The sequence below is a fragment of the Pan paniscus genome, chromosome 4 (genome assembly GCF_029289425.2).
Source record: "Pan paniscus chromosome 4, NHGRI_mPanPan1-v2.0_pri, whole genome shotgun sequence".
NCBI lineage: Eukaryota > Metazoa > Chordata > Mammalia > Primates > Hominidae > Pan > Pan paniscus.
Window position 1 is genome coordinate 67,879,220 of NC_073253.2, and position 25,543 is coordinate 67,904,762.

Consider the following 25,543-nt stretch of genomic DNA (forward strand, 5'->3'; position numbering starts at 1 on the left):
TAATAATAATAATAATAATAATAATAATAGTAAACAGATAACCCACCGATTGGGAGAAAATCTTCGCAAACTATGCATCTGACAAAGTACTAATATCCAGAATTGGCAAGATATCCAGAATCTACAAGGAACTCAAACAAATTAGCAAGAAAAAAACAAATAATCCCATCAAAAAGTGGGCAAAGGACATGAATAGACAATTCTCAAAAGAAGATATACAAATGCCCAACAAACATGGAAAAAAATGCTTGACATCACTAATTATCAGGAAAATGCAAATTAAAACCACAATGTGATATCACCTTACACCTGCAAGAATGGCCATTATTAAAAAATAAAAAAATAATAGATGTTGGCATGAAGGTAGTGAAAAGGGAACCCTTTTACGCTACTGGTGGGAATATAAACTAGTACAGCCGCTATGGAAAACAGTAGGGAGATTCCTTAAAGAACTAAAAGTAGAAATACCATTTGATTCAGCAATCCCACTACTGGGTATCTACTCGAAGGAAAAGAAGTCATTATATGAAAAAGACACTTGTGCGGGGCATGGTGACTCATGCTTGTAATCCCAACACTTTGGGAGACTGAGGTGGGTGGATCAATGGAGGTCAGGAGTTTGAGACCAGCCAGGCCAACATGATGAAACCCCATCTCTACTAAAGATAGAAAAAGTAGCTAGGCATGGTTGTGGGCACCTGTAATCCCAGAGGCTGAGACAGGAGAATTGCTTGAACCTAGGAGGCAGAGGTTGGACGTTGCAGTGAGCTGAGATCACGGCACCACACTCCAGCCTGGGTGGCAGGGCTAGAGAAAGAGGAAAGAAAGAGAGAGAGAGAAAGGAAAGAAAGAAAGAAAGAAAGAAAGAAAGAAAGAAAGAAAGAAAGAAAGAAAGAAAGAAAGAAAGAAAGAAAGAAAGAAAGAAAGAAAGAAAGGAAGGAAGGAAGGAGAGAGAGAGGGAGGGAGGGAGGGAGGGAGAAAACAAGGAAAGAAGAAAAGAAGGAAGGAAGGAAGAAAGGAAAGAGAGAGAGATGGAGGGAGGGAGGCAGTTGCACAACTTGCACATGCATTTGTACAGCAGCACAGTTTGCAATTGCAAAAATATGGAACAAGCCTAAATGCCTATCAACCAATGAGTGGATAAAGAAAATGTGATATATATATATACCGTGGAATACTACTCAGCCATAAAAAGGAACAAAATAATGGCATTTGCAGCAACCCGGATGGAGTTGAAAGTAACTCAGGAATGGAAAACCAAATATTGTATGTTCTCACTTGTAAGTGGGAACTAAGCTCTGAGGATGCAAAGTCATAAGAATAACATAATAGACTTTGGCAACTCAGGGAGAAGGGTGGGAGGGGGTGAAGGATAAAAGACTACACACTGGGTACAGTGTATACTGCTTGGGTGATGGGTGAACCACAATCTTAGACATCACCGCTAAAGAACTTATTCATGGAACCAAAAACCACCTCTTCCCCAAAAACTATTAAAATAAAACAAAATTTAAAATAAATAAGTAAAGCAAAACTTAGATCACTGTTGACAAAGCCATAAAAAGTGAAGAAATAGCAGATTTGCTGTTCACAAGAACCAATTTCATTATGTTTAAAGCTTCATTTCCCTTGCAACAGCATGAAAAGGAAAATACAACTCTATTCGTGTCAATCTCATCACCACCACTAACTCAGTGTATTTATTTTCCCTGGAGCTGAACCCTTGCCAACACTAATAATCATAGCTTAAATATCTTGTCTGGTTTCTTGACTGCATGTGACAAAGAAGTGCTGTGTTCACTTGTCTGTCTGCACTTTAAGTATTCTCTTCACACACTATAGGGATGGCTGTTTTCAAAAATGGAATACAGTGTTGTGTTATACTGACATCTCAAAAGATTTGGTGATAAACACTAGGCTTCCTTTCATCCAACAAAGATGCTGGCAAGATCTTACTAATTATGTAAGAGTAAGACATGTTATTACTCATTTGGTTTATTATTAAAAAACACATCTCCACACTACTGTTCAATCAGTGCACTCCAAACCCCTCTCTATACTTTATAGTGTAAGTTGTCTTGCTAAAATAACAAATCTGATCATGTTACTCACTGACATAAGAAATTCTGGTAGCAGCTACCTGCTGGTCCCCAGACAAAGTCCAAGATCACTGATATAAATATAAGAACCCTGCCTACTTTTCCCTTCACCTGCCCTCGAACATTCTCTGATCTAGCCACTTTAAAGTACTTACCATTTCCCTAACACATCATCCTCTGGTATATCCCCACGGTTATGGGCTATCCTGTTTAATAGCATTTTTTCATTTTTTCTCTGCCTGTTGGCCTCTTACAGAACTTTTAAGAATCAGCTCAGATGCCATATCTTCTGGGAAGTCTCTCATAACTCCTCCCACTGTAGCAAGTCTTTGCTGCTTCCATCGTTCCTGCTTCCCATTAGCTTACATTATGAGTGCAGTTTTATCTCTACACTGTGTGCTCCTAAAGTCCATGTCTGGTCTTCATCACATCCCTGGTCCCTGACTTATGCAGGCCTTCAATATGGAACACAGGTTTGCTGAGTTCAAATAACTGCTGCTTTTGCCCCAATCTGTGTAGACAAAAGGACAAAGATGGGTTTCCTGGGCAGTTCTGCCTCCCCTGACAACTATGGCTTCTCTCTACAGTGAGCCTGTTAATATTAATAACTGTTTTTGCTTAATGCTTTGGCTTCAACTGCCATATTATGAGTCTCTCTTGTCCAGCTACTGGACAGTTATTCTCTGGCACTTCAATATGTAAAGAACTATCACCAAGAGATAAGGACCTTAAAATACATTTTAAAAACCCAATAAAAAGATTTTGCTTTCTTATCGAAGCATACTGAGCTTAACAAGTCAGAACTTCCTTATTCAGCAGAATGCATTATATATAAGTAAATATTGATTCAAATGTGTTTTTAAATCAGAAGACGGTACTGTAGGCAGTCTCTCTTGATATTTATGAATTGTGATTTACATCAGGATAAATCAGGAACACTTTGAGAAAACTTATCACCAGAGATTGGAAGCCACAGAAAAGCACAGTCATGCCAAGTTTATAAACTTTGAAAAAGTAAAAACAATAATTCCTAGACCACTGAGCCCTTTTCCTAGCAGAACATACTCAGACTATTCTTTTAGAGTATAAAGCTGGCTACAGATGATCTCAGAGTGGGATATTTTCTGATAACATCACTACTAATACTTTAGAACTTGATGGTGGCACAATTCCATCAATAAATCTGACTCGTGATTGATTCATTTTTCTATTTGTTGGACTTCAAAATATATCATAGTTCCCTCATAATGTGCATTAGCAATAACATTGTCTTTTGAAACTTGTGTCATCAAACCAATCTCCTTCAGTCTAAAAGCATCCAGAAAATTTTGTTAAATACAGAATAAATCCATCAATTACTAATTACTGAATGTCCACTGTGGGTCCACTGTCCAGCACATGGCTAGGTACTATAGAGAACACACAAAAAATTCAATGTATAGCTCTTCGATGAAATTTAAAAATGACAATGAGGCTTTGTATGTTAGGTTCTTTCTGATTTGAAAAATGTGTTTTGACTTTTTTAACAAGTGTTTACAGAGGACTGCCCACCTGCAAGATACTGGAGTGAGGCTAAAGGGGAGGCTGTAGACATAGATCCTGAATTCAGGCCACATACAGTAAGACATTGCACAAGAGACTTAGATGAGAGAAATCGCGAGTCTTAATAAATGTGCCAAAGAAGTGGTAGAGGAAAGAGGAATTTGTAGCTGGAAAGGGGAAGGATCATAGCAGATACTGTGGCATTTGAGTTCCACCTCGAAAGACAAGAAGAGTGAGAGAATGAAAAAAATTAGAGAAAAGTCATTTTAGAGGGAATAACATGAACAAAAGTTAACAAATAGAATATGTTGAGAGCAAAGAGGTAGTTCAGTTTGAAGCTCAACAGAAAATACACATGGAAAGATAGGTTGAGGGAATATATAGGATTCTGAATACTGGGCTCAGGAATCTGAAAATCAGTCCCCAGGCAATAAGATGATTTTTGAGGGCATTGTCAAAATGGCAATTATTTCAGGTAAATTTAACAATGGTGAGATGGAATTAAAAACAGATAAATAAAGGCTGCTGAAACTATTGCTTCTGCCCCAACCCAGGTATGTGAGTTGAAAACACAGTTATGAGTCTTCTGGTTAATATTTATAGCTGCCATCAAATGGAAATTTATTAACTGCTCATGGCTTTTTACCACACAAAGCTTTGGCTTCAAACACATCATTATGAAGTCTCATGTCACTGGCACTGGACATTCTGTGTGCCTTCTATGTGTACAGGACTATTCTAAGTGTTACAAGAGAATGCCTCTCTTTATATATACATATTTTATAAAATGCTCACCATCCTAAAGAAAACCAAACTTGTAGTATAATTTCTATATTCTACACAGACCCTCAACAAATCATGAATTGGACTGAGTATTTTTGTTGTTGTTGTTTAATCCAGAGAAGATAGTGCTGTAACTTCCCAGGTGTAATGTTTAATTATATAACCATTATATATCCATTATATATATCCATTATCTATATCTATATCTATCTATGTCTATGTCTATATCTATATCTATATCTATATCTATATCTATCTATATCTATATCTATCTATATCTATATCACCTTGGCTGGGCCATGTGCCCAGATATGTTGTCAAACATTACCCTAAATGTTTCTATGAGAGTGTTCTTAGATGATATTAAAATTTTAAATGATGTACTCTGAGTAAAGTAAACTGCCTTCCAATCAGTTGAATGCCTTAATAGAGCCAAAGACTGACCTCCCAAGCAAAGGGAAATTCTGCAGCGGACTTGGACTTGACTTGCAACATGAGCTCTTCTCTGGGTCTCCAACCTACTAGCCCACTTTGCACATTTTGAACTTGCGAGTCTCCATAATTGTGTGAGCCAATCTCTTAAAATAAATCTACACACACACACACACACACACACACACACCCTACTGGTCCTGTTTCTCTGGAAACCCTAATACATTGGTGAAACATGCCAGTGTTTTCACAACCTGCTCCATGTCTACCTGAATCATCCTGTGATCATCTTCTCTAAAAATGCTCTTGACATTAAATTTATGGAATGACAGACAAGGGCAACAGAGGGGATGTCAAGCTTTACTGGGCTTTCTTTAGCAATAGTTATGCCTATAAGCCCTACACATTTCATAAACACTCCACTTAGCCCAAAATGAACTATACAATGGTCTTCTATTTAACTGGAAGGAATGAAGGTAGGTTTTCCTAACTAGGAAATCTGGCAGTGATGATCCTTCTCACTGAGTTCCAAGTAATACATTAATGAATATTCATATGTAATTTCAACAAATTTAAACTAGGCTCAAGACCATTCCAAGACACTGTGAGCCATGATATAGCCACCAAGTCTGAGTATCCTGGCTAAGAGAAGTCCAATCAGTCCCCTTTTAGAAACTCAAGCCCCACATTCAAATCTTTGTAGCCAGACTGACATTACCTCATGCCAAGTGAGCCAAGAGTGTTGCCCCTCCAAAAAGACTGTAGTGAACAAATTCACCATGCTTCTAATCTGTTTTCATCAGTCAAATCCCAAAGCATCTGGTCCCTAGGTAATTGGTGCTTAATTATACCATCTTCCCCATAAAGACTTTACTTGCTCCCTTTGGACTTCTAATGTCAGGGAGAATGAGTCAGGGAAGAAGGCCCGTGAATTTGACTTTCATTTGTGAAAAAGAAAATGTGTAATTTCAGTGTTTTTTGTTTTTGTCTAACTTCTTTCTGTGTTTGTGTTTTTGTCTTGATTTCACATTGCTAATATCTTTTTTCACAATAGTCTTAATAACAGTTATATCAATATTCTCCCTTAAGGAAAGCACTGGAATCTCCTGAGAAACTGGGATGGGCCCTACACCCAGAAATACAGATTTAATTGATCTGGGGTGCAGCATCCTGGGCTGATCACTGACTGCTATACTTCTGTCTTGTTTAATCAACCACTTTGATTACAAATTTCCTCTAACCTTCAGAAAGATCTCTATACTCTCCTTCTCCTGTCTATATGTCCCTCCCTAGCAGGCTTAGATTCCTGGTTTATCACTCCAGAAGCTCCCTTGCCCATGCCAATATCCTAAATTCCTTTGCAATCTTTTCATCATACCTCTCTGACAAAATCCTAAGCCTAGATGACCCTGTTTTTCTGTGTCTGGTAAACTGCTGAGCACCTCCAAAAAGGCTCATATATTTTATAATAATTCTAACAGTAGTACCATGAATTCATGATCATCAGCCTCAGCTGAGCCTTCAAGCAGTGACTAGCAGTCCTACTAAATTTTACTCATTTATTCCCTTTCATATTCCAACTTACTCTGTCCTCCTCAAATATCTGAAATGATCCCCTTTCCTTCCTAGTATGCCAGCCCCTTTCTCTCTCCCTGTCTCAGTTGGTGACTCAACTGCTTTCTGGAGCAGATATAAGGCATCGAACAAAAACTCCTTTGACTTGGCTTCACCACATCAAACACACCTCTGCATCTGCACACATCACCTTTGGCTTCCTTCTAGAATAGAGGATAGAGATCATCTCTCCTCTCCAAGGCCAGCTAATTCCCCCTGCTGTGCTCTGGATCCAACTTCTTCTATCTTCTCAGGAATCCTACATGATTATTTATCCACCCTCTGTCTATCTTCAGGCCACCCCTGATCCTCCCCACTGGTCTTCCCCATTAGTGTTCAAATGTGCTCAAGTCTCCCATCTTTAAAAAATACTCCTCCTGGCTGGGAGTGGTGGCTCACACCTGTAATCCCAGCACTTTGGGAGGCTGAGGCAGGCGAATCATGAGGTCAGGAGATCGAGACCATCCTGGCTAACACGGTGAAACCCCGTCTCTACTAAAAATATAAAAAATTGGCTGGGCGTGGTGGAGGGCACCTGTAGTCCCAGCTACTCAGGAGGCTGAGGCAGGAGAATGGCGTGAACCCAGGAGGCGGAGCTTGCAGTGAGCCAAGATCGTGCCACTGCACTCCAGCCTGGGCGACATAGCGAGACTCCGTCTCAAAAAAAAAAAAAAAAAAAACTCCTCCTTTAACTCCAATTTCCTCCTCTAGTTAAAGCCTTATACTTTTTGTTTCCCTTGACCACATATCTTGAGTTATCTATATTCATTGTCTCTCTTTCAAGACTTCCACCCATTTCCCATGACACTTCATTCTGGCTTCTGCCCCCATCACTACAACAAACTCATTCTCCCTAAAGTCCTTCAAAACATCAAATTTATTAATCCAAGAGGACATTTACAGGACCTTCTTACTTTACCCCTCATCAGCACCTTAAATGATTCTCTTTCCTTGGCCTCTGAGATGCCCCTCTAGCATCTACCCCAGTCACAATTCCCACTCTTGTCAACTTTTCCACTTGGCCTTTAAATGTTGGAGTTCTCATGGCTCAGACTTATGCTTTCTTCTCTCACTTCATTTTCACTCTGTACATGATCTCACTTACCTCAGTGGCTTTCATAGTGTGTATAAACCATTGTCTTACAAATTTATACATTGAGGTATCTCCTCTGATCCAGGATTCAAGACTGCACTGTGTCTCTTTGAGGAAGTCTTAAAAAGGCCTCCAAATCAAAATATCCCCAAACTGAACTACTGTTCCTCACTTTCCTTCAACCTTTACCTGGTCTCCCTCTAGTGTTTTCCACTCAGTTGAAGAAGCCCAGTACCTTGGAGTTTACCATGACATCCCTCACCAGTACTATCTAAGTCAGCACTAAGTACAGTCAACTTTACTTCACAAATATATTATAAATCTATTAACTCCTTTCAATCTTCAGCATCATCACCCTGGTCCAAGCTACCAATACCTCTGGCCTACAACAGACTCATAAACCAGCTCCCTGAATATCACTTTCCATCCTCCTCCATTCATGCTTCATAATAGAGCAGGTGACCTCCTTAAAATGCAGACCTGATTATGTCGCTCCCCTGCTTCAAACCCTTCAATGGTTTTCTATTGCTCTTAAGATAAGTAAAAACTAAAATACAGCCTACATCATCGTGTAAGATGTAGTCCCTGCTTACTTTTCTGGCTTCTCCTTGGATCATGTTCTTTCTCCTTCTTTGAACTCTGACTACACTGACTTGATTGTTTTTAGTTCTCAGAAGTACTGAGTATCTTCCTGGATCCTATTTTTTCTCTACCCATTATGCTCTTTCTTTTCCCTCTTACTTAGATCTCAAATATCCCGTTTTTGAAGCTTTCCCTAACCATCAAATATACCAACCTGAGTCAAGTTCTCATATATGTTTATTTCACATTACTTAAAACAATTTTAAATTATACTTGGTTAATGCCTTTCTCCGTCCTAGACTATGAAATGCAGCAAGGCAGAGGCTATTTCTGGGTTGCTTATTATACTATGCTAGCACCTAGTCCAGTGCTCCACTGGGCAAAGTGTAAACGTTCAATAAATATCTGTTGAATCAATTAGTGTGTTTATGAGTTAATGAACACATGAATTAATGAATGAGGATGAGAGTAATGATGAATTTTCACACTCAGGCTATCAATATTCATCTTTATATTCCCTTGCAGCATAATCCCATGAATCAGGGGCAGGCATATACTATCCAGTCCAGTTCAATATAAAAAATGTTTTGAGAACTCAGGGCATAAGCTGTATGGAGAAAAAACATTTAAGGGAAGGACTAGGAGGGTTTGATCTGTGTTCTACAATCTGGGCAAGGAAAATCAACATTTCTATTTTACAGTCATTCTGAATACTAAACAAGAACTAGTCATATCCACTTCATGAATGAATTCCTTAAATCACTTAGATCACTTTGTAAATATGTTAAAAAATCACTTTCACATATTTTTTTAAAAGACAAGTCAACAAGTATCTTCTGTAAGGACTTATGATGATCCAAATTCAGTACCTAGACATGTACCCAAACCAACACTAACATATCTCCTTCTACCTTCCAGTGTCCATCTTTAGATAAATTTACAGTACTATATCCCAAAGTCTTATACAAATTCTTGGGCTTAAGCACTAAAGATATTAATCAAAGTCCAAGTCATTTATTAAACTGCAAGTGGCTATTAATGCAATTTGTCAGGTAGAGCAAACCAAGAAATGACTTGACCTCTGAGCTTTTAGGACCCCTTTGAAAAGCTGAGTAAAATCACTAGGGAAGAGGTTAAAATTCAACTTTGCTTTATATTCCTCTTCAAATCATGGAAAGTGCAAACATGCACCTAACAATTTAAGATTATGAGTGATAACTTACCAAACAGATTATTTCCTGAGTTTTCCCATGAGGATTTCTTAAAAGTTCAAAATGCTATCTATGTTCAATAATGCAGTTATTATTAATATCCTTCCTTTTAAAATTATGGGTTTTTTAAGCAGCTGACCTTTGACTTACAAAATCCTCAATCCTAGAGATGTCATTGTAACTATTATGTTTTTTGGACATTAATATTTTACTACTTAAATTTGGCAGCATTTTTTTTCTGGAAAGTTTCTCCTTGCTGTATCAATGTTTTAAAATTTGTGATTTAGTAAAATTAAAACAATTTCTTTTTTAAAAATGACCAGGACAGTGTTAGGCTGCATTATTTATCTATTGCTGCTTAACAAATTAATCAAACACTTGGCAGTCAAAACAGCAAATATTTATTTTCTAGGAGTAGGGGCCTAGAATCACCTTATCTGGGTGGCTCTGGCTGATGGTCTTTCATGAATCAAGCTGTTGGTGGAAGACTGCAGTCATCTCGAGGCTCCACTGGGTGTCAAGGCTCCATCTTGAATTTTACTCTCATGGAGGCTGTGGTTCACTAGGGGGTCAAGATTCCATTACTCTCATGGAGGCTGTGGTCAAGAGGCTTCAGTTTCATACTGGCTACTGGTCTGAGGGCCTCAGGTCCTCATTTGAAGCTGTCTGTAGGATCCACAGTATCTTTTCATGTTAGCCTTTCCACAGAGCAGCTCAAAACATGGCAGCTGGTTTTCCCCAGATTAAATGCCCAATAGGTATAAGAGACAGAACAACCAAGACAGGAGCCACTTTGAATGACCTAGTCGCTAAAGCCACACATCTTCACTTCCACTTTACTCCATTTAATAGAAATGAGTCACCTGAGTTTGGCCCACATTCAATGGACGGGGGGAATTAAATTCCACTTCTTGGAGGGAGGAATTTCAAAGAACCATCACATAGGCAGTGGTTAGAAGCATGGGAGTTGGACACATTTGCAATTAGGAAGATCTGGGTTTGAATACACTGTGCGACTTACCAGCTGTGGGTTCTTGAACAAATTATTTAACCTCCCTACATCATAGTTTCACCAAGTGTACAATTAGGTCGATCATGGGTTTTGTGTGAGATTAAATAATATAAAAAAGGACTTGGTATAGCCCTTGATCATAGTAAGCACTTCATTAATGTTGCTTACACAGAAGTAATTGCTTAAGCAAACTAATTGAGTGTCCACAAGTAGAGAATACATAGCCCTTTGCCTTCTAAGAGTTTATAATCTAGCAGTTATTAAAGTGAGCCTGAATTTATAAACCAAAAAGCTAATGCGATTTTTTTTTCTCTAGAAATCAGAGGAATTTCTAAAGAGAGGCAGTCAGAAAAGTAGCTTATGCAATATAAGAAAATATATACCAGGCTTAAACATTTTTGTTCACTTTTTTTTTTTTTTTTCAGAAGACAGGATGGCTCGGCACGGTGCCTCACACCTGTAATCCCAGCACTTGGAGAGGCTGAGGTGGGCTGATCACTTGAGCTCAGGAGTTCAAGATCAGCCTGGGCAACCTGGCTAAACCCTGTCTCTATTAAAAATACATATATACAAAAATTAGCTGGGCGTGGTGGCCTGCACCTGTAGTCCCACCTACTCAGGAGGCAGAGGCAAGAGAATCGCTTGAACTTGGGAGGCAGAGGTTGCAGTGAGCCAAGTTCACGCCACTGCACTCCAGCCTGGTGACACAGCAAGATTCTGTTTCAAATAAATAAATAAATAAATAAAAATAAAAATAATAAGAAGAGAGGCTGTTTTTTCAACTTAAATTTTCTCAGAACTGCTGTGTATAAAACATGAAAGCACACCACTTTGCAGGACTGAAGGCCCATAAGACATCCAACATGGCTCTGTCCTCTGGACATCCAATAGTCCCTGAGGCTTGGTGAAGCATAGTTTGCAAATCTTCATTCACAGATTGTGCCTGTAATTACTTCTATAAGGTATCTAAGGTCACGGTTTAAAACCATGACAACTTTATGTAGCCATAGAAGCAAAGAAAATGGTTTCCTACATATGTTCTAAAAGGTAATATGTCTTCTTTAAAAATATGCAATGCTCTAAACATTAGACTCTAAAGGGATTACCTTTTGGCCAATCCCAGCTTATTCCTTCTAGGAAGAAAAGCACGTTTTTACATGATTGCCTCCTCATATCTTCTTAGAAATTAGATATCATTCTGAGCCAATAATTTGTGTTTTACATAGATTGTGTTATTAGATACTAACTCTAGGCTTCCAACAACTTGTAATCAAAGCAAAAATAAACAAAAAACCCTAAAGCCCATTCTTTTCTGAATTTAGAATTATAGGTTAGAGAAATTTCAGCCCTGGTTAACCTAGTTATCCATGTTGTTTATCTTCCCAGAGCCAAAGCTCAAATAATTTGCAAGAATTTCTAGTTTTGAACATCATGCCCAGAGTTCCAAGGCAACCAAGGGTAATTTTCAGTTGGGCCACTCAAAATATAAAGATTAGTCAAATGTTACACTGAATATTCCACATCCCTCATGTAACACTTAAAAAAGCAGTAACTATGTAAAGACTGAGAAATAGAGGTCAACTATCCAAAACTCAGGCACATTATACAATCATAAAATACTTTAAATTATTACACAATATCAATGTCCTGCCCTTTGGAGATGCTTCTGTGCCTGTTATTAGCCATGTATCAAAAATTTATTTATTATTGGATTATGGGACTTTCTGAAGAGCATTGTGGTCAATTTATGTGGATATCTACATATTAAAAAAATAACATGTTTTACAGATGTTAGGCAGGTTTTGAAAATAATCCACAAATTCAAGGCTGAAACTTAATCCAGCTCACAAAGAAGTATATACCATGCATCCAGGTCTGCTGTAGTTTGACAATATAGAGTTTTCAAATTCTGTATACCTAGAAAAAGGACACCAAGAATAGGGGTTAAGCAAGTGGAGAAGTGTGGGAGTAATTGAATACAGCATTAGGAGTGTAGGCTCTGAAGCCAGAAAAATATATGTTTTAATCTCAGCTTTGTTACTAGCTGTGAATCCCTGGCCAAGTAACTTAACTTCCCTTGGTCTCATTTCCTCAGCTAAGTTACTCAAGGCTATGTGCCTTACAGTTATCAGGAGTAAGTGTGATATGCACACACAATGCTAGGCACATTGTACAGACTCAGTTCATATATGATTTAGGGGGTCCTGTTTTATACCAATGCTCAGGGCACACATTCAAAATCAAATTTCTTCCAAGTTATCCCACTCTTATGAGTACCTCTTAGCTTACCAATGAGGACTCAGCTACATATGTACGCTGAGTAAAACTTTGTTCTTGTTGCTGTGATAAATTTAATTAGTTTGGAGAACATACTTTGTGCCCAGCATGATGTTGGATTCAACATTATTGTATTTTCTGTTACAGAACTTGCTATCTGGTTACAAAGGCCGGTAAGTTTAACACATGAGAGGGCCCAAATTAAAAAAGCATATGCACAGTATTTAAAAATCATAAAATCAAAAGCAGTGCACGCTTCTGGATTGAATCCTGGAACAGAAAAGATGTGAGTGGAAGCTCTGGGGGAATTAGGATGAAGTCTGGATTTTAGTTAATAGTACTGTACTAACATTGGTTTCTTAGTGTTGACAAATATATCATGATTATGGATGTCAACATGGGAAACTAGGTGAGGAATATACAGGACCTCTAAAATTTTTGCAACTTTTCTGCAAACCTGAAATTAGTCCCAGATAAAAAACTTACTTAAATAAATTATATTGTGTTATCCCTTAACTTGCCTAAAGTATTCACCTCACCTAAGGAGGCTCTCTCATCGCTGGCAAGGTAGAAATCTCTCTGAAAAACTTCTCTACCCAGGAATGGCTTTTATTATTGACTTTAAAATCTAAGTTTCACAACCTGCTAATAACCATCTAGATATATCTTCCATTTTTACTATGTGACAATAATACAGGCACGTTGACAGAGAAGTCAAAAGGAACTCATCTCTGGCCAGCAGGACTCTTCTGGAGGAGGGAAATCTCAACAGTTCAAACAAAGTAAACACTTCAGGGACTCACTGAAGCCCTAGTTTTGTTGTTTGGGGAAAGGAGGAGAAAAAAATAGCGACTGTTATCAAGAGGGTCTTTTATAAGTGAAGGTTTCAAGTCTTTATGCTCAAAAAGATACTGTAGGGAATTCTCTATATCTGCAGTGCCCAATATGTGCCAGGCACTATTTTGACTCATTGCTTGTGAAATAAGAATAATCACCTGTTTTTTTGCAGATAAAACTCAGAGAGTTTAATTGGCTGAGAGTCACAAAGATAGTAAAGATAAGAAGGGTTGTATTCAAATCCTGTCAGACAAGCAGATTTGTGTGAATCCAAAGCCTACTCCATGCCCTTTCCAAAAAGTCAACCAATTTGTAAGCTTTGGCTATGGTTGACTTCTCAACAGGCATCTGCCAACCCTAATTTACAGGTGAATCTGTGTGTGTTCCCAGGGGAAAGAACTGCTGGTCAAGTACCAGTTATCTCAATTCACATTGCACCCATTCAGATAGTTAACATAGCTAACTATCATCCTTCTATAAAAATGGCAGAGATAAACAACATGCTATTCCATAGTTATAGCCCATGTTAATAGGAGGGACTGTGGTGCTGCAACAAGAGCTCTTGAAAGAAAACTAAAAGAATTGAGTTATAAATCTGTCACTGAGACTGTGAAGTTTAATCCTAGAAGAAAGTTTTGTCACTTCTCAGGGCCTCCCATTTCCCCACCTATAAATAAAGTGAGGATATGAGACTCAAGTATTTCAATAGGGATCTACTGGCATTTGAGGAGGCACAATAATTTCTTATATAGGACTGCCCCTGGCATCACAGAAATTTAGCATTTCTGACTTCAGGCACCAAAAGCCTACAACTCTTTCCAGTTCTTATAATAACTGTCTTTCCCAATGTCCCTATGCACTACCTAGCAGATAGGAGTGGCTTGGTTGACAGCCACTGGTAGATGATCTCAAGTTCTGTGAGGCCCTATGGCTCTATTGGGCCAGGACTGTCAGCATCAGCACATGGCTTGAGAGCAGGAGCAGAGGAGGTAATCTCAGGTCAGCTCTGCCATTGTAAAGCCCATTCAAGATCATATTCTTGAATGGAAGTCATATTGTTGGCATCTTTAATAGGCCTCTTGGAACATTGTTTAAGAAAGAAGTTTTCAGACTGAATTTACATAATGTTCAGAAAAGATAAATGTGCTGAAATACCATACAGCAGCCACCACTATCCAATCAGCAATAGGGTCAGGGTGGCCACTCCAATAGCCCTACCCAAGGGATGAGCCTATATGCAGCGACCATAATAAGCAATGGGAAGAGCTTCCACTGGATAACAAATCCACAGCCTGGTACTCTCTGCCTCCTCCCTGTTACCAGTAACCCCAGTGAGCTCAAGATACACCTCCTGGTCCTCAGTTCCTAACTCCTTGCATGAAACCTCTCCAACCCTTCTACCTAACCAAAAAAAAAAAAAAAAAAAAAAAAAAAACATATCTTAAGTCCTGGCTCAGGAGCCATGTTGCCCATGAAGGCCACTCTTCCAGTCCCTCAGTCCAAACAGATTGTCCTTCTCTCTAAATAAATGTAGCATTTATAGTCTGTAATGAACTTTTCATTAAGTTGTACAGTCATCGACTGTTCCATAATCACACCATGAATGTACATTAATAGTGTTGCCTTCTAGCTTGAATGCTTGGTACTAAAGTCAAGAGTCATGTTTTATACTACTTTTGTATTCCCTAGTGTCTAGCACATTCCTGGGAACACACTAATGGATTGATAAATACATGTTCTGTTTTTGATTTTTCACAATGATACCAAAAATACCACTAGCCTGGCCAGACTTACATCCTGTAGGCTAATTTTAAAAAAAACTTATTTATTCAACATATTTTCCCAAGTAGTTTTCAAAGTACTTTTCAGATTATATAAATAATTCTCTCCCTATATGCACTGAGAAAAATAAATTAAAACACTAAACTTTGTAGGACAAAAGCAAAGAGAATTAAAATGTCATGCTCCATAATAAGTATACTAAGATCTGGCAAAGTAGATATGTCTCCCAAGTCCTACTAAGTCCTAGATAAAATGTGAAACATATATCCATCTTGCTCCAAGTACTAAAAACTTCTAAATGTTTCCAAGGCTGTGAACAGCATACACCTTGGAAAGCAGGTCATGAAGTTTGAGTGACATCATTAATCTAAGGAGAATAATAGCAAATTTGCATTATGAACCTGATCCTATCTACATCCTTTTGCCCTCAAATTATCCACAAACTTCTTGTCAATGCTTCCATATTTCTGTCTGTTTTACTACATATTAAGGCCACCTGCAAAATATTTACTGAACACCTATTCTATGGCAAAGAAAAGCATGGTTTCACCAATGTCTCTATGGGAAATAAGGTGCTACATTGAAAGAATGAACTATGAAAGTAGTAGTTCTTCTTTATTCTTGCTTCTCTTTCTTTAATCTTTCTGATTTCCTAGGTATAAAAATGATGCCTTTCCTTTATCTATTTCATCTTGCCCAGGGATTCTGGTATCTTCTTCTACCCCCAGGGGAAGAAGCCACTGCAGAGACTCTATCTTCACGGTCTTTACAGAATTTATCATTCACATATGCTTTGTCAGATTAGTCTTCATTAGTTTGGCCAACTTAGAGGCTTTCTAGTATAACAATCACATAGCTTGAAAGTGTGCAGAGAAGCAGCTGATAGGTTGAATTAGGATCATGTGCCACATAGTGACGAAGAACAAAGACTGCCTTTCTGACCAATGGCAATCAAAATTGAATGTCTGACTGAGGTTTCTCACCAGCCATCATCAAATTCAAGATGATCATTTACAGCATCAATTATGCACCTTTTCTCTCAATAAGCACAGGGAAAGAACTATCTGCGATTCTGTTTTGTAATGATAACACTCTACTTTCATTGATATGGCAATTCAAAGTTTTAAAAGATAGATATAATGCTTAATAAAATAAAGTGCATTTTTTAAAGCAAGAAAAGAATAAGGATTTTTCTTTGGACTTTATCACTTGTTTAATATACTGTATTCTAAAGGAATAGAGGAGATGCCTCTTTTAAGACTTTTCAATAGGCTACTTCAAATGTTTAATTTTATAAACAACCGAGGAAAAAATCAAGGAGTTACTACAGCAAATGTCTAGCACAGTAGGTTGTCAACCATGGATAAGTACATAAAAGTACCTGTTCAGTTTGCAAAATCTTGATGTGTTTCAGTTCCCTATCAGGGAATTCTCTACACCTGTGCTGAATCCCTGCGAAATGCGCTTCTTCCCTAGGACACAGGTTGTCCACCATGGATAAGTACATAAAAGTACCTTTTCAATTTGCAAACTCTTGATGTGTTCCAATTCTCTATCAGGGAATTCTCTACACCTGTACTGAATCCCTGTGAAGTGCACTTCTTCCCTAGGATACCCCTTTTTACTTAGAAGCCAGCCAGCTGGAGATAGATTTATCTTTAAACAAATTCACAACCTAAGAAGTATAATTCATTGGGAATATAATAATGTTAGCCTAAAGAAAACTGGCTGAAGTCTTATCAACAACAAAAGAAGAAAGCCCTAATCAAAACAGTAAACACATCTGGAAGTTTGAAAGACTCTGTAGAAGAAGTTATCTGCTAATTTTGGAATGGAGTATTTGAAGGTAAGTTTAGATGCTGATTAAAAGCATGCAGCCCAGCAATTTCTGACAAAATCACTACCTTCTTATGAATCATTACTAAGTAAAATTAGTGCCTGGCCTAAGGCTTTATTTGCCTATATTAAAAGGTAGGAAGAAGCACTGAAGAAAGAAGTTGAGACTAAAAAACAATGACTTTTCCATCCTTCTTTGAAGAACCTGGTACTCATCAATGAATTTTCTTTAGCACAAAGAAAAAAACAACAACAAAAGAGAAAAACAATATTTCAGAAAGACTTTCTGCATCAGATAGTGATGAATTGCATTGTTTTAGAATGAAAGAAAGAAGCATGGTTTTGATAAAATTTTTATCTATTTTATTTAATTGATTAAAAATTAATGATGAGAGAATAAAATAGGCAAACATTTTTTGATGCTTACATTTAAAAGAAGAGAGAAATTCGATAATTAAATGGATTCAAACAATAGCCCTGAAGATAATTCTAAGGGGTCATTTTGTTTACTTCTCCTTTTTGCTTGTTTTTAACATACAAGAAACATGAAGCCCAGGAAGGTTAAATAGTTGGCAAAAACTGCAAAGCCCATTAAAGGCAGAGCTTGGAGAGGACCCAAGTTTCTTGACATCTAATTTACTATTATTTCATATTATATCATCCTAACTTAGACGTTTCTTATAGCAAAGTAAACCTTTGGTTTGAAAATTGCATGTCCAAGTACTTGCCAATGGGTCTCTTGTAATTTTGGGGGGTGAGGACTGGGAGGTGGGGAGTAGTGAAATAAATGTTTGAAATGTAAAAAAAGGAACTGAATCATTGCTTATTTCTTCCCTTCATATCAGACTAGAATAAAGCAAAAAAGCAAATGTGTATGAATTGAGACCATAATGCTGGGGATAAAGTGAAGAAACACACACACACACACACACAGGACTAGCATGGACAATTTTATCTAAGTGCACAACACTATGATTATCCCCTTGTGTTGATCAAAGGTCTCTCAAAGGGCTTTTGGTAGGCTCAGATGTCAGTTTATATCACAGGTTGGTTTTTTCTCTCTCATCCTCCCACCCCACTGCACCAAGAAACATAGCCATTTGTTTCACATTCAGACTTGCTGAAAAACTGACATTGTCTCTTCATCATCCAACATATATGTTTTTGTGTGTGTGTATGTGTGTGTGTGTGCAGGAAGACAATGCTGTGGCAGATTCTTAGCTTGGTGGCAAGGGGAATTCACAATTTAGCTGGAAGCCCAAGACAGATACATAAAAGAGAAATCAATCACACCAGGTAGGTGCCCAATGCACACTTCAGGCCTCTCCTCTGGATAAGCCAGATTTGCTCTCTTCTTCCAAGGCAGCTAAGACTTGGTAAGCTAAGAGTAACAGGGCCTTTGTCCAGCTCCTGTCCAGACCTACAACAGGACATGGGACCTGCTTATGGAGTGTGAACACTTTAGACCTTCCTGTGGCATTGGCAAGCCATTTACCTCCTGAGAAAAAGTAGATGGCTGACTTAGACATGTCCTGCATGCACATCTCAAATCCCAGTTGCCCAAGGAAGTATCTTTATTTGATGTACTTTCACTTCATTTAAGGCCAGATGGCATACTCTCTGGGACTTTGGCAGAACAAGCCTTCAATAAATGCCTGATTGCTAGTACTGACTCATGTTCATGGAAGCAGACACAATGAGGCCTATGAAAAAAATACATCATAGTCCCTACCTGTCTATAACATGTAGTTTCAACTTGTTTATCTTTGGAACATTCTACTTTCGGTATATTTGGGGTTGATATTCCTTGATAGGGAGAAATTAAGTCACTATTTGCACTGTTTATAGAATTTTATTTACCCACACAGTATTATACTTTCCATAAATTTATAGTACATTCAGGCATGAAAAAATGTTTTGAAGCTATTATAAAAATGCTTTGACTATGGATGATTAATAATCTGAAAAGAACAAGTTATCTTGTTTATAGGTATGAAATTAATCAAGAGCGTAATGAAATGGCTAAAGAATTTCATTAATATTAAACTGTCTTAATAGATATAGAATGTTCAGAACTACAAATTATAAATCTTTTGTTTAGAAAACACACATTAGGAGGGACAGTCAGTAATATGGTTTTGCTGTGTCCCCACTCCAATTTCATCTTGAACTGTAGCTACCATAATCCCCATGTGTCATGGGAGGAACCCAGTGGGAGGTCATTGAACCAAGAGGGCGAGTTTTTCCCATGCTGTTCTTGCGATAGTGATTAAGTCTCATGAGATGTGATGGTTTTATAAAGGGTAGTTCCCCCGCACATGCTTTATTGTCTGCCACCATGTAAGAGTGCCTTATTCCTCCTTCACCTTCTGCCATGATTGAGAGGCCTCCCAGCCATGTGGAACTGTGCGTCCATTAAACCTAATTTTCTTTATAAATTACCCAGTCTTGGGTATGTCTTTGTTAGCAGCATGAGAATGGGCTAATATAGTAAGTTGGTAATGGTAGAGTTGGTGCTGCTGTAAAGATACCCAAAAATGTGGAAGCAACTTTAGAACTGGGTAACAGGCAGAGGCTTGAACAGTTTGGAGGGCTCAAAAGAAGACAGGAAAATGTGGGAAAGTTTGGAACTTTCTAGAGACTTGGAGGGCTCAGAAAACAGGAAGATGTGGGAAAGTTTGGAACTTCCTAGAGACTTGTTGAATGGCTTTGACCAAAATGCTTATAGTGATATGGACAATAAAGTCCAGGCTGATGTGGTCTCAGATGAAGATGAGGAACTTGTTGGGAACTGGAGCAAAGGTGACTCTTGTTAATGCTTTAGCAAAGAGACTGGTGGCATTTTTCCCCTGTCCTAGAGATCTGTGGAACTTTAAACTTGAGAGAGATTATTTAGGGTATCTGGCAGAAGAAATTTCGAAGCAGCAAAGCATTCAAGAGGTGAAAAGAGCATAAAAGTTTGGAAAATTTGCAAGCTGATGATGCCATAGAAAAGAAAAACCCATTTTCTGGGGAGAAATTCAAGACTGCTGCAGAAATTTGCATAAGTAATGAGATGCCAAATGTTGGTCACCAAGACAATAGGGAAAATGTCTCCAGAACATGTCAGAGGCCTTTATGGCAGCCCCTCACGTCACAGGCCCAGAGGCCTACGAGGGAAAAATGGTTTTCTGGGCCTGCTAGGTGCAGCCTAGGTACTTGGTACCCTGTGTCCCAGCCCCTCTAGCCATGTCTAAAAGGGGCCAAGGTACAGCTCAGGCCATGGCTGCAAAGGGTGAAAGCCCCAAGTCTTGGCAGCTTCCATGTGGTGTTGGTCCTGCAGGTGCACAGAAGACAAGAACTGAGGTTTGAGAACTTCCACCTAGATTTCAGAGGATGTATGGAAATGCCTGGATGTCCAGGCAGAGTTGTCCTGCAGGGGCAGAGCCCTCATAAACAACCCTTGCTAGGGCAATGAGGAAAAGAAATGTGGGGTTGGATCCTCTACACAGAGTCCCCAGTGGGTCACTGCCTAGTAGAGCTAAGAGAAGAGGGCCACCATTCCCCAGCCCCCACAATGGTAGGGGCTGACAGTTAGCACCATGTGCCTGGAAAAGCCACAGTCAATGCCAGCCATGAAAACAGCCTGGATGTGAGACATGAAGTCAAAGGAGTTCATTTCGGAACTTTAAGGTTTAATGACTGCCCTATTAGACTTTGGACTTGCACCTATAGCCCCTCTGTTTTGGCCAATTTCTCCCATTTGGAATGGGCATATTTACACAATGCCTGTACCTCCATTGTATCCAGAAAGTAACTAACTTGCTTTTGATTTTACAGGCTCATAGGTGGAAGGGACTTGCCTTGGTTCAGGTGAGACTTTGGACTGTGGATTTTTGAGTTAATGCTGAAATGAGTTAAGACTTTGGGGGACTGTTGGGAAGGTATGATTGGTTTTGAAATGTGAGAACATGAGATTTAGGAGGGGCTAGGAGCGGAATGATATGGTTTGGCTTTGTCTCCACCCAAATGCCATCTTCAATTGTAATTCCCATAATTCCCACATGTGGTGGAAGGGACCCAGTAGGAGTTGATTAAATCATGGAAGTGGGTTTTTCCCATGTTGTTCTCATGATAGTGAATAAGTCTAATGAGATCTGATGGTTCTATAAAGGGCAGTTCCCCTGCACATGCTTTCTTGCCTGCTGTCATGTAAGACATGCCTTTGCTCCTCCTTCACCTTCCGCCATGATTGTGAGGCCTCCCCAGCCATGTGGAACTGTGAATCCATTAAACCTCTTTTTCTTTATAAATTACACAGTCTCACGTATGTCTTTATTAGCAGCATGAGAACAGACTAATACAATGATAATGTACAATCAAGGGCATCTTGTTCAAGGCAGAGGAGGGTGGAACCCTATAGTGGATGAAAAACTGCTCCAAGAGTAGGCAAAAGGGGATTCAGCAAGGAGGATAATATTTGTTTTCAAGTATGGTAAACACAGGGAAAAGAGACTAGATTCATTGTGGTCAGCTCCTGAAGGATAGGCAAGTGGATGGAAGAAAATGTTGATTCAGTATAAGAACTTTCTAGAAATGAATCTTTCCTAGAATGGACTGACCAATGAAAAAGGGAGATTTCCAACTGATTATTTCCAAGAAGAGATAGACTAGACCATTTTCACAGATAGAGGTTCATGCACCAGATAATTACCTCTAAAGTAATTATCATCTTAAGTAATTCTTTTGTGGGACATATTATTTATATTATCTGTTTCAGGTTGAAAAAAATTACCTGCCAGAAAGACATTCTGTACTGTCTTGTTTACACAATTGGCTGAGGGATGACTCCAGTCTTACCAAACTTCGATTCTTATCAATTGAAGATTGAAAAGGTGATTAGGTGATTTGAATGCTCATAATATTTAAATAATTACCACAGAAATTATAGGGTTCTTTTCAAAGAAGAAAAAGTATTGGCTTGTATGGACACACATAAACACATTAAGAAATATAAGTTATTTTCATTACTGACATACTTTTTAAAAATTGCTCTTTAAAAGCAAACCAAATTCCCATAGTTGTGCAATTTGCCAGTGGTACGACCTGAGAAGTGTAATCTTCAGGTTAGCAGATTTAAAAAACATAATCCATGCTTTTTTCACTAAGCTAAACAATTTACTGTCCCACTTTCTCACTATGTCACTCACATTTATCTTTACATTAACATTGCTCACCAGGAGATAGCCAAAGAAGGCCAGCCAAGTTGGACCAACTGCAAGATTTGTTTCCCTGCTGCAAGATTTGCTTCATGCACTTGGAAGAAACACGCTGCAACTGTGGCTTCATTTATTATATTATGCTATAAACATTATGTCCTGAGCTAAGAAGATACTCAACATGACAATCCCATAGGTTACCAAGCACTGTAAACATCTGTTTAAGCAGGCGCCAGAGATAGCATAGAGGAGGCCTCTAGTATCCATTTTAAAGTGGTTTATGATGTGGAGTCTGCTGTTTAAAAACTAATAATAAAAAACATGGGCCCAAAGCCTGGCTAAAACAAATTTTTGTGAGCACAGTTATGTTCATTTTGAAAAAAGAATGCACTCATCTCGTCACTTTGTCATTGCATTTATAGACTTTCATTTCACACCTTTGCCCATTAAGTGTTGGCTTTCCATGGGCTTCAGGAGACCATAACTATAATTTCACTGTGATATATTTACTCCAATAAAAAAAAGCTAAACGTTGACACACCAACTTTCCTTAGATTAATGCAAAACAAGAAGTTTATAAGGGTGGAAGAAGATGATGAGAGACGGGACAACCCCTTTAAGCTACACATGATGTCTTCCAAAGGTCTTTAGGCCAAAACACATCCTTCCAGCTCCATCCAAAGGCCCATTTGAAGGGAAGCTGTAGATAGCTGAAGACTCCTTGAAATCTAATCTGGAAACACTGAGCTTTGCTTTTCTCAAAAGGAAAAAGAGCTCCCAATCACTGAATAAATAGAATCAACAATCCTGTCTGCTGCATCAATTTTGTTTCTATCCAGCATTTTAATTTCTGGAAAGGTTTCAACATTTATCATCAGAAAAAAGATACTTCTAGGGTGATTCAGGTGGAAACTAGCCTGGAACACCAGTTGCTCAGGAAACAGAGCCTGACCTGCCACAATATCCCATGTCTGCAAGAAAAGATGAGTGTCTTCCCAGGCACACACACCAGGGAGCCTGAACACCTCTGAAACCAGCCAGTCCCTGGACTGTGGACAGCAGCACCCTGAAAATTTCAAATTCATAGCTCCAACCTGTGTCTGTCTCCGAAGTTCTGTACTCACACATATTACACATCCCTTAGACCTCCCAAACGCCCTCCCATGCAGTTCTCCTGAGAACTCCCCAAAACCTCACTTCCAGTCCTCAGCCACTCAGGGCAATGCGTTTAGTTATTTTAAAGCCCTTAATACTTAATCCTATGCAGAAACTACTCTGACTTCCCAACACTTTGGCCTTCCGTTACCTTTCTCTGTCCCTTCCAAGGTCTCCTGGTGGCACAAACAGGCAGGCGGCACCTCTGTGGCCTCTTCCACCCTGCACACCCTACTGGCTCAGGCGCCGACACGCCTCCCCAGGCGCACACTCGCGCGCGCACACACAGCGCACACGTACACTCATTCAGGACACACAGTCCGCGCCAGACCGAGAGCCCCCGCAGCTCGATCTCAGCAGGCATCCCCTCGGGCTATATATAAAGCACTCGCCCCAAATAGACTTCCCCACGCACTCGCAAGTGGGTGACCCTGCCCCGCACCCTCTGCGCCGCCAGCGCCCTCTCCCTAGACACGCGGCCACCCCATTGACCCGCAGCCTCTGGCAGTTCTGTCAAAACTTTAAGCCTGGTTGATTTTACAACCACTAGTGTGTCAGAGGCTGGGGGAGGTCGGCTCGCCACAATTTCCACTTACCCCAGTTCATGCGGACTGGTGGCTGTCACTCTACTGACCCCAGTTCCATCGGTGCCAATGTGCGGCTGCGGCCCGCACAAACGCGCAAAAGACCGCGCGCTCTGCGCGCTGTGTCCACGCGCACAGCTCGACCTTCCCAGTCTCTCCAGTCGCGCTGCCGGGGATTCTTCCCCGCGCAGCAGCAGCAGCCTCGGCAGTTCCTGCCTCAGCCAGGCAGATGATGGCAAACAGAAACACACTAGCAAAACTTTTATGACTTTAACAAAACTGTCTCCGGAGTAAACCCCTACACGTACACTACTCGCGGGCCAGAGCAGACGCCAGAGTGTGATGGTTCGTCTGTCGCCCGCAACTCCCTGCCGCCCTCACCAACTTCCAGACACATACACACACACACACACACACACTAGATTGGGTTACAACAACCCACCAGCAGAAAACAACTTCTTCGCAAGGAGGAGGGGAGCACAGCCAAGTCATCCGGAATAAAAAATTATCCGTGTAAATATATAAGACAGATCCTCCCGTTTTCATAAACAACTAGAGTCCCAGGGTTCACTCTCAGGCCCCCTGGCACAACAGGAGGAAAATAAAGCCAGACTCCCGGAGCCCCACTCCAGTACCTCCGAGCTTCGCCTCTGATCAGAGAGCGCGGGTTCGCGTCTGCGCTGGGGCCAATGGTGCCGGGGCCTCCGGCCCGCGTGGCCCCAGCCCGGGGTCCCCGCCGCCGCCCGGGCTCAGCAGCAGCCGCCGCCGCCACCGCCACTGTAGCAGCCGCTGCTGCCGCTGCCGCCGCCGCCGCCGCTCCCTAGCCCTCCTCCTCTTCCCATGGCTGCGCCCTGCTTGGCAGCTCGCGGGCTGTCAGGCTTGGGGAGGAGAGAGGGGGCGGGGTGAAACGGGAAGGGAGGATGGGAGGGCAGGGGTGGGAAAAGGCGGCCACCGTTCACCAGGGGTCACGCCGCGCCTGGCCCGCCGTCCCCCAGATCCAGGCTGCAGAAGCGAAGGGGAAGCGGACGTTCAAGGAGGCCAGTTCGAGAACTGCTGCGGAGAGGCCGAGTGCCGCCCGGGCCAAGCATTCCGAGTTGCTGGGATGAAGTCTTCCCGGCGAGGAGCTGGAGTTGGTGCGTGTCACTCTCAACTGAGCTGCGCGGCTCCTCCTAGAGGAAAATATTGGTAGTTGCAATACACTTCCTTCCTCTCCGCCTGCCCGTTCCCAAATGAAAGCAGGACCTACAAGAGCGTTAAATGCAGTCCACAGACTCAAAGAAACACTTACAAAAAGGTTAGCTATCTCCAGGAATGAGAGGAAGATCAGCGAGATACCTTGGAAAGCGTGTTTAGCCATCCAAATATTGCCTTTCCATCAGCAATCAAGTTCCAAACTCCTGCTCACTGGGGCACAGTGAAAAGATAGTTAAAACTACGAAGGACTTTACTGTGGAGGTTAGAAGACGGAGACAGAGAGAATGAGTAATTTACCAAGGACACTCAGCA

General features: G+C 40.2%; 1 protein-coding gene across 2 annotated transcripts in view; it reads right to left on the reverse strand.

Moving 5' to 3' along the window:
• The window catches only part of GHR (growth hormone receptor), a 298,275-nt gene extending 273,052 nt beyond the window's left edge, over positions 1 to 25,223 (reverse strand). The window contains exon 1 of one of the 2 annotated variants that reach the window (XM_057302303.2): positions 24,673 to 25,223. Coding sequence is in view for 1 of the 2 variants with exons in the window: in XM_063604482.1 (XP_063460552.1) it covers positions 24,050 to 24,059 (10 nt within the window). In the remaining variant the exon portion in view is untranslated. Of the gene's footprint in view, positions 1 to 24,049; positions 24,398 to 24,672 lie in introns of those variants that run through there. The other variant, XM_063604482.1, reaches the window with a different exon arrangement.
• Positions 25,224 to 25,543: the final 320 nt, after the last annotated feature.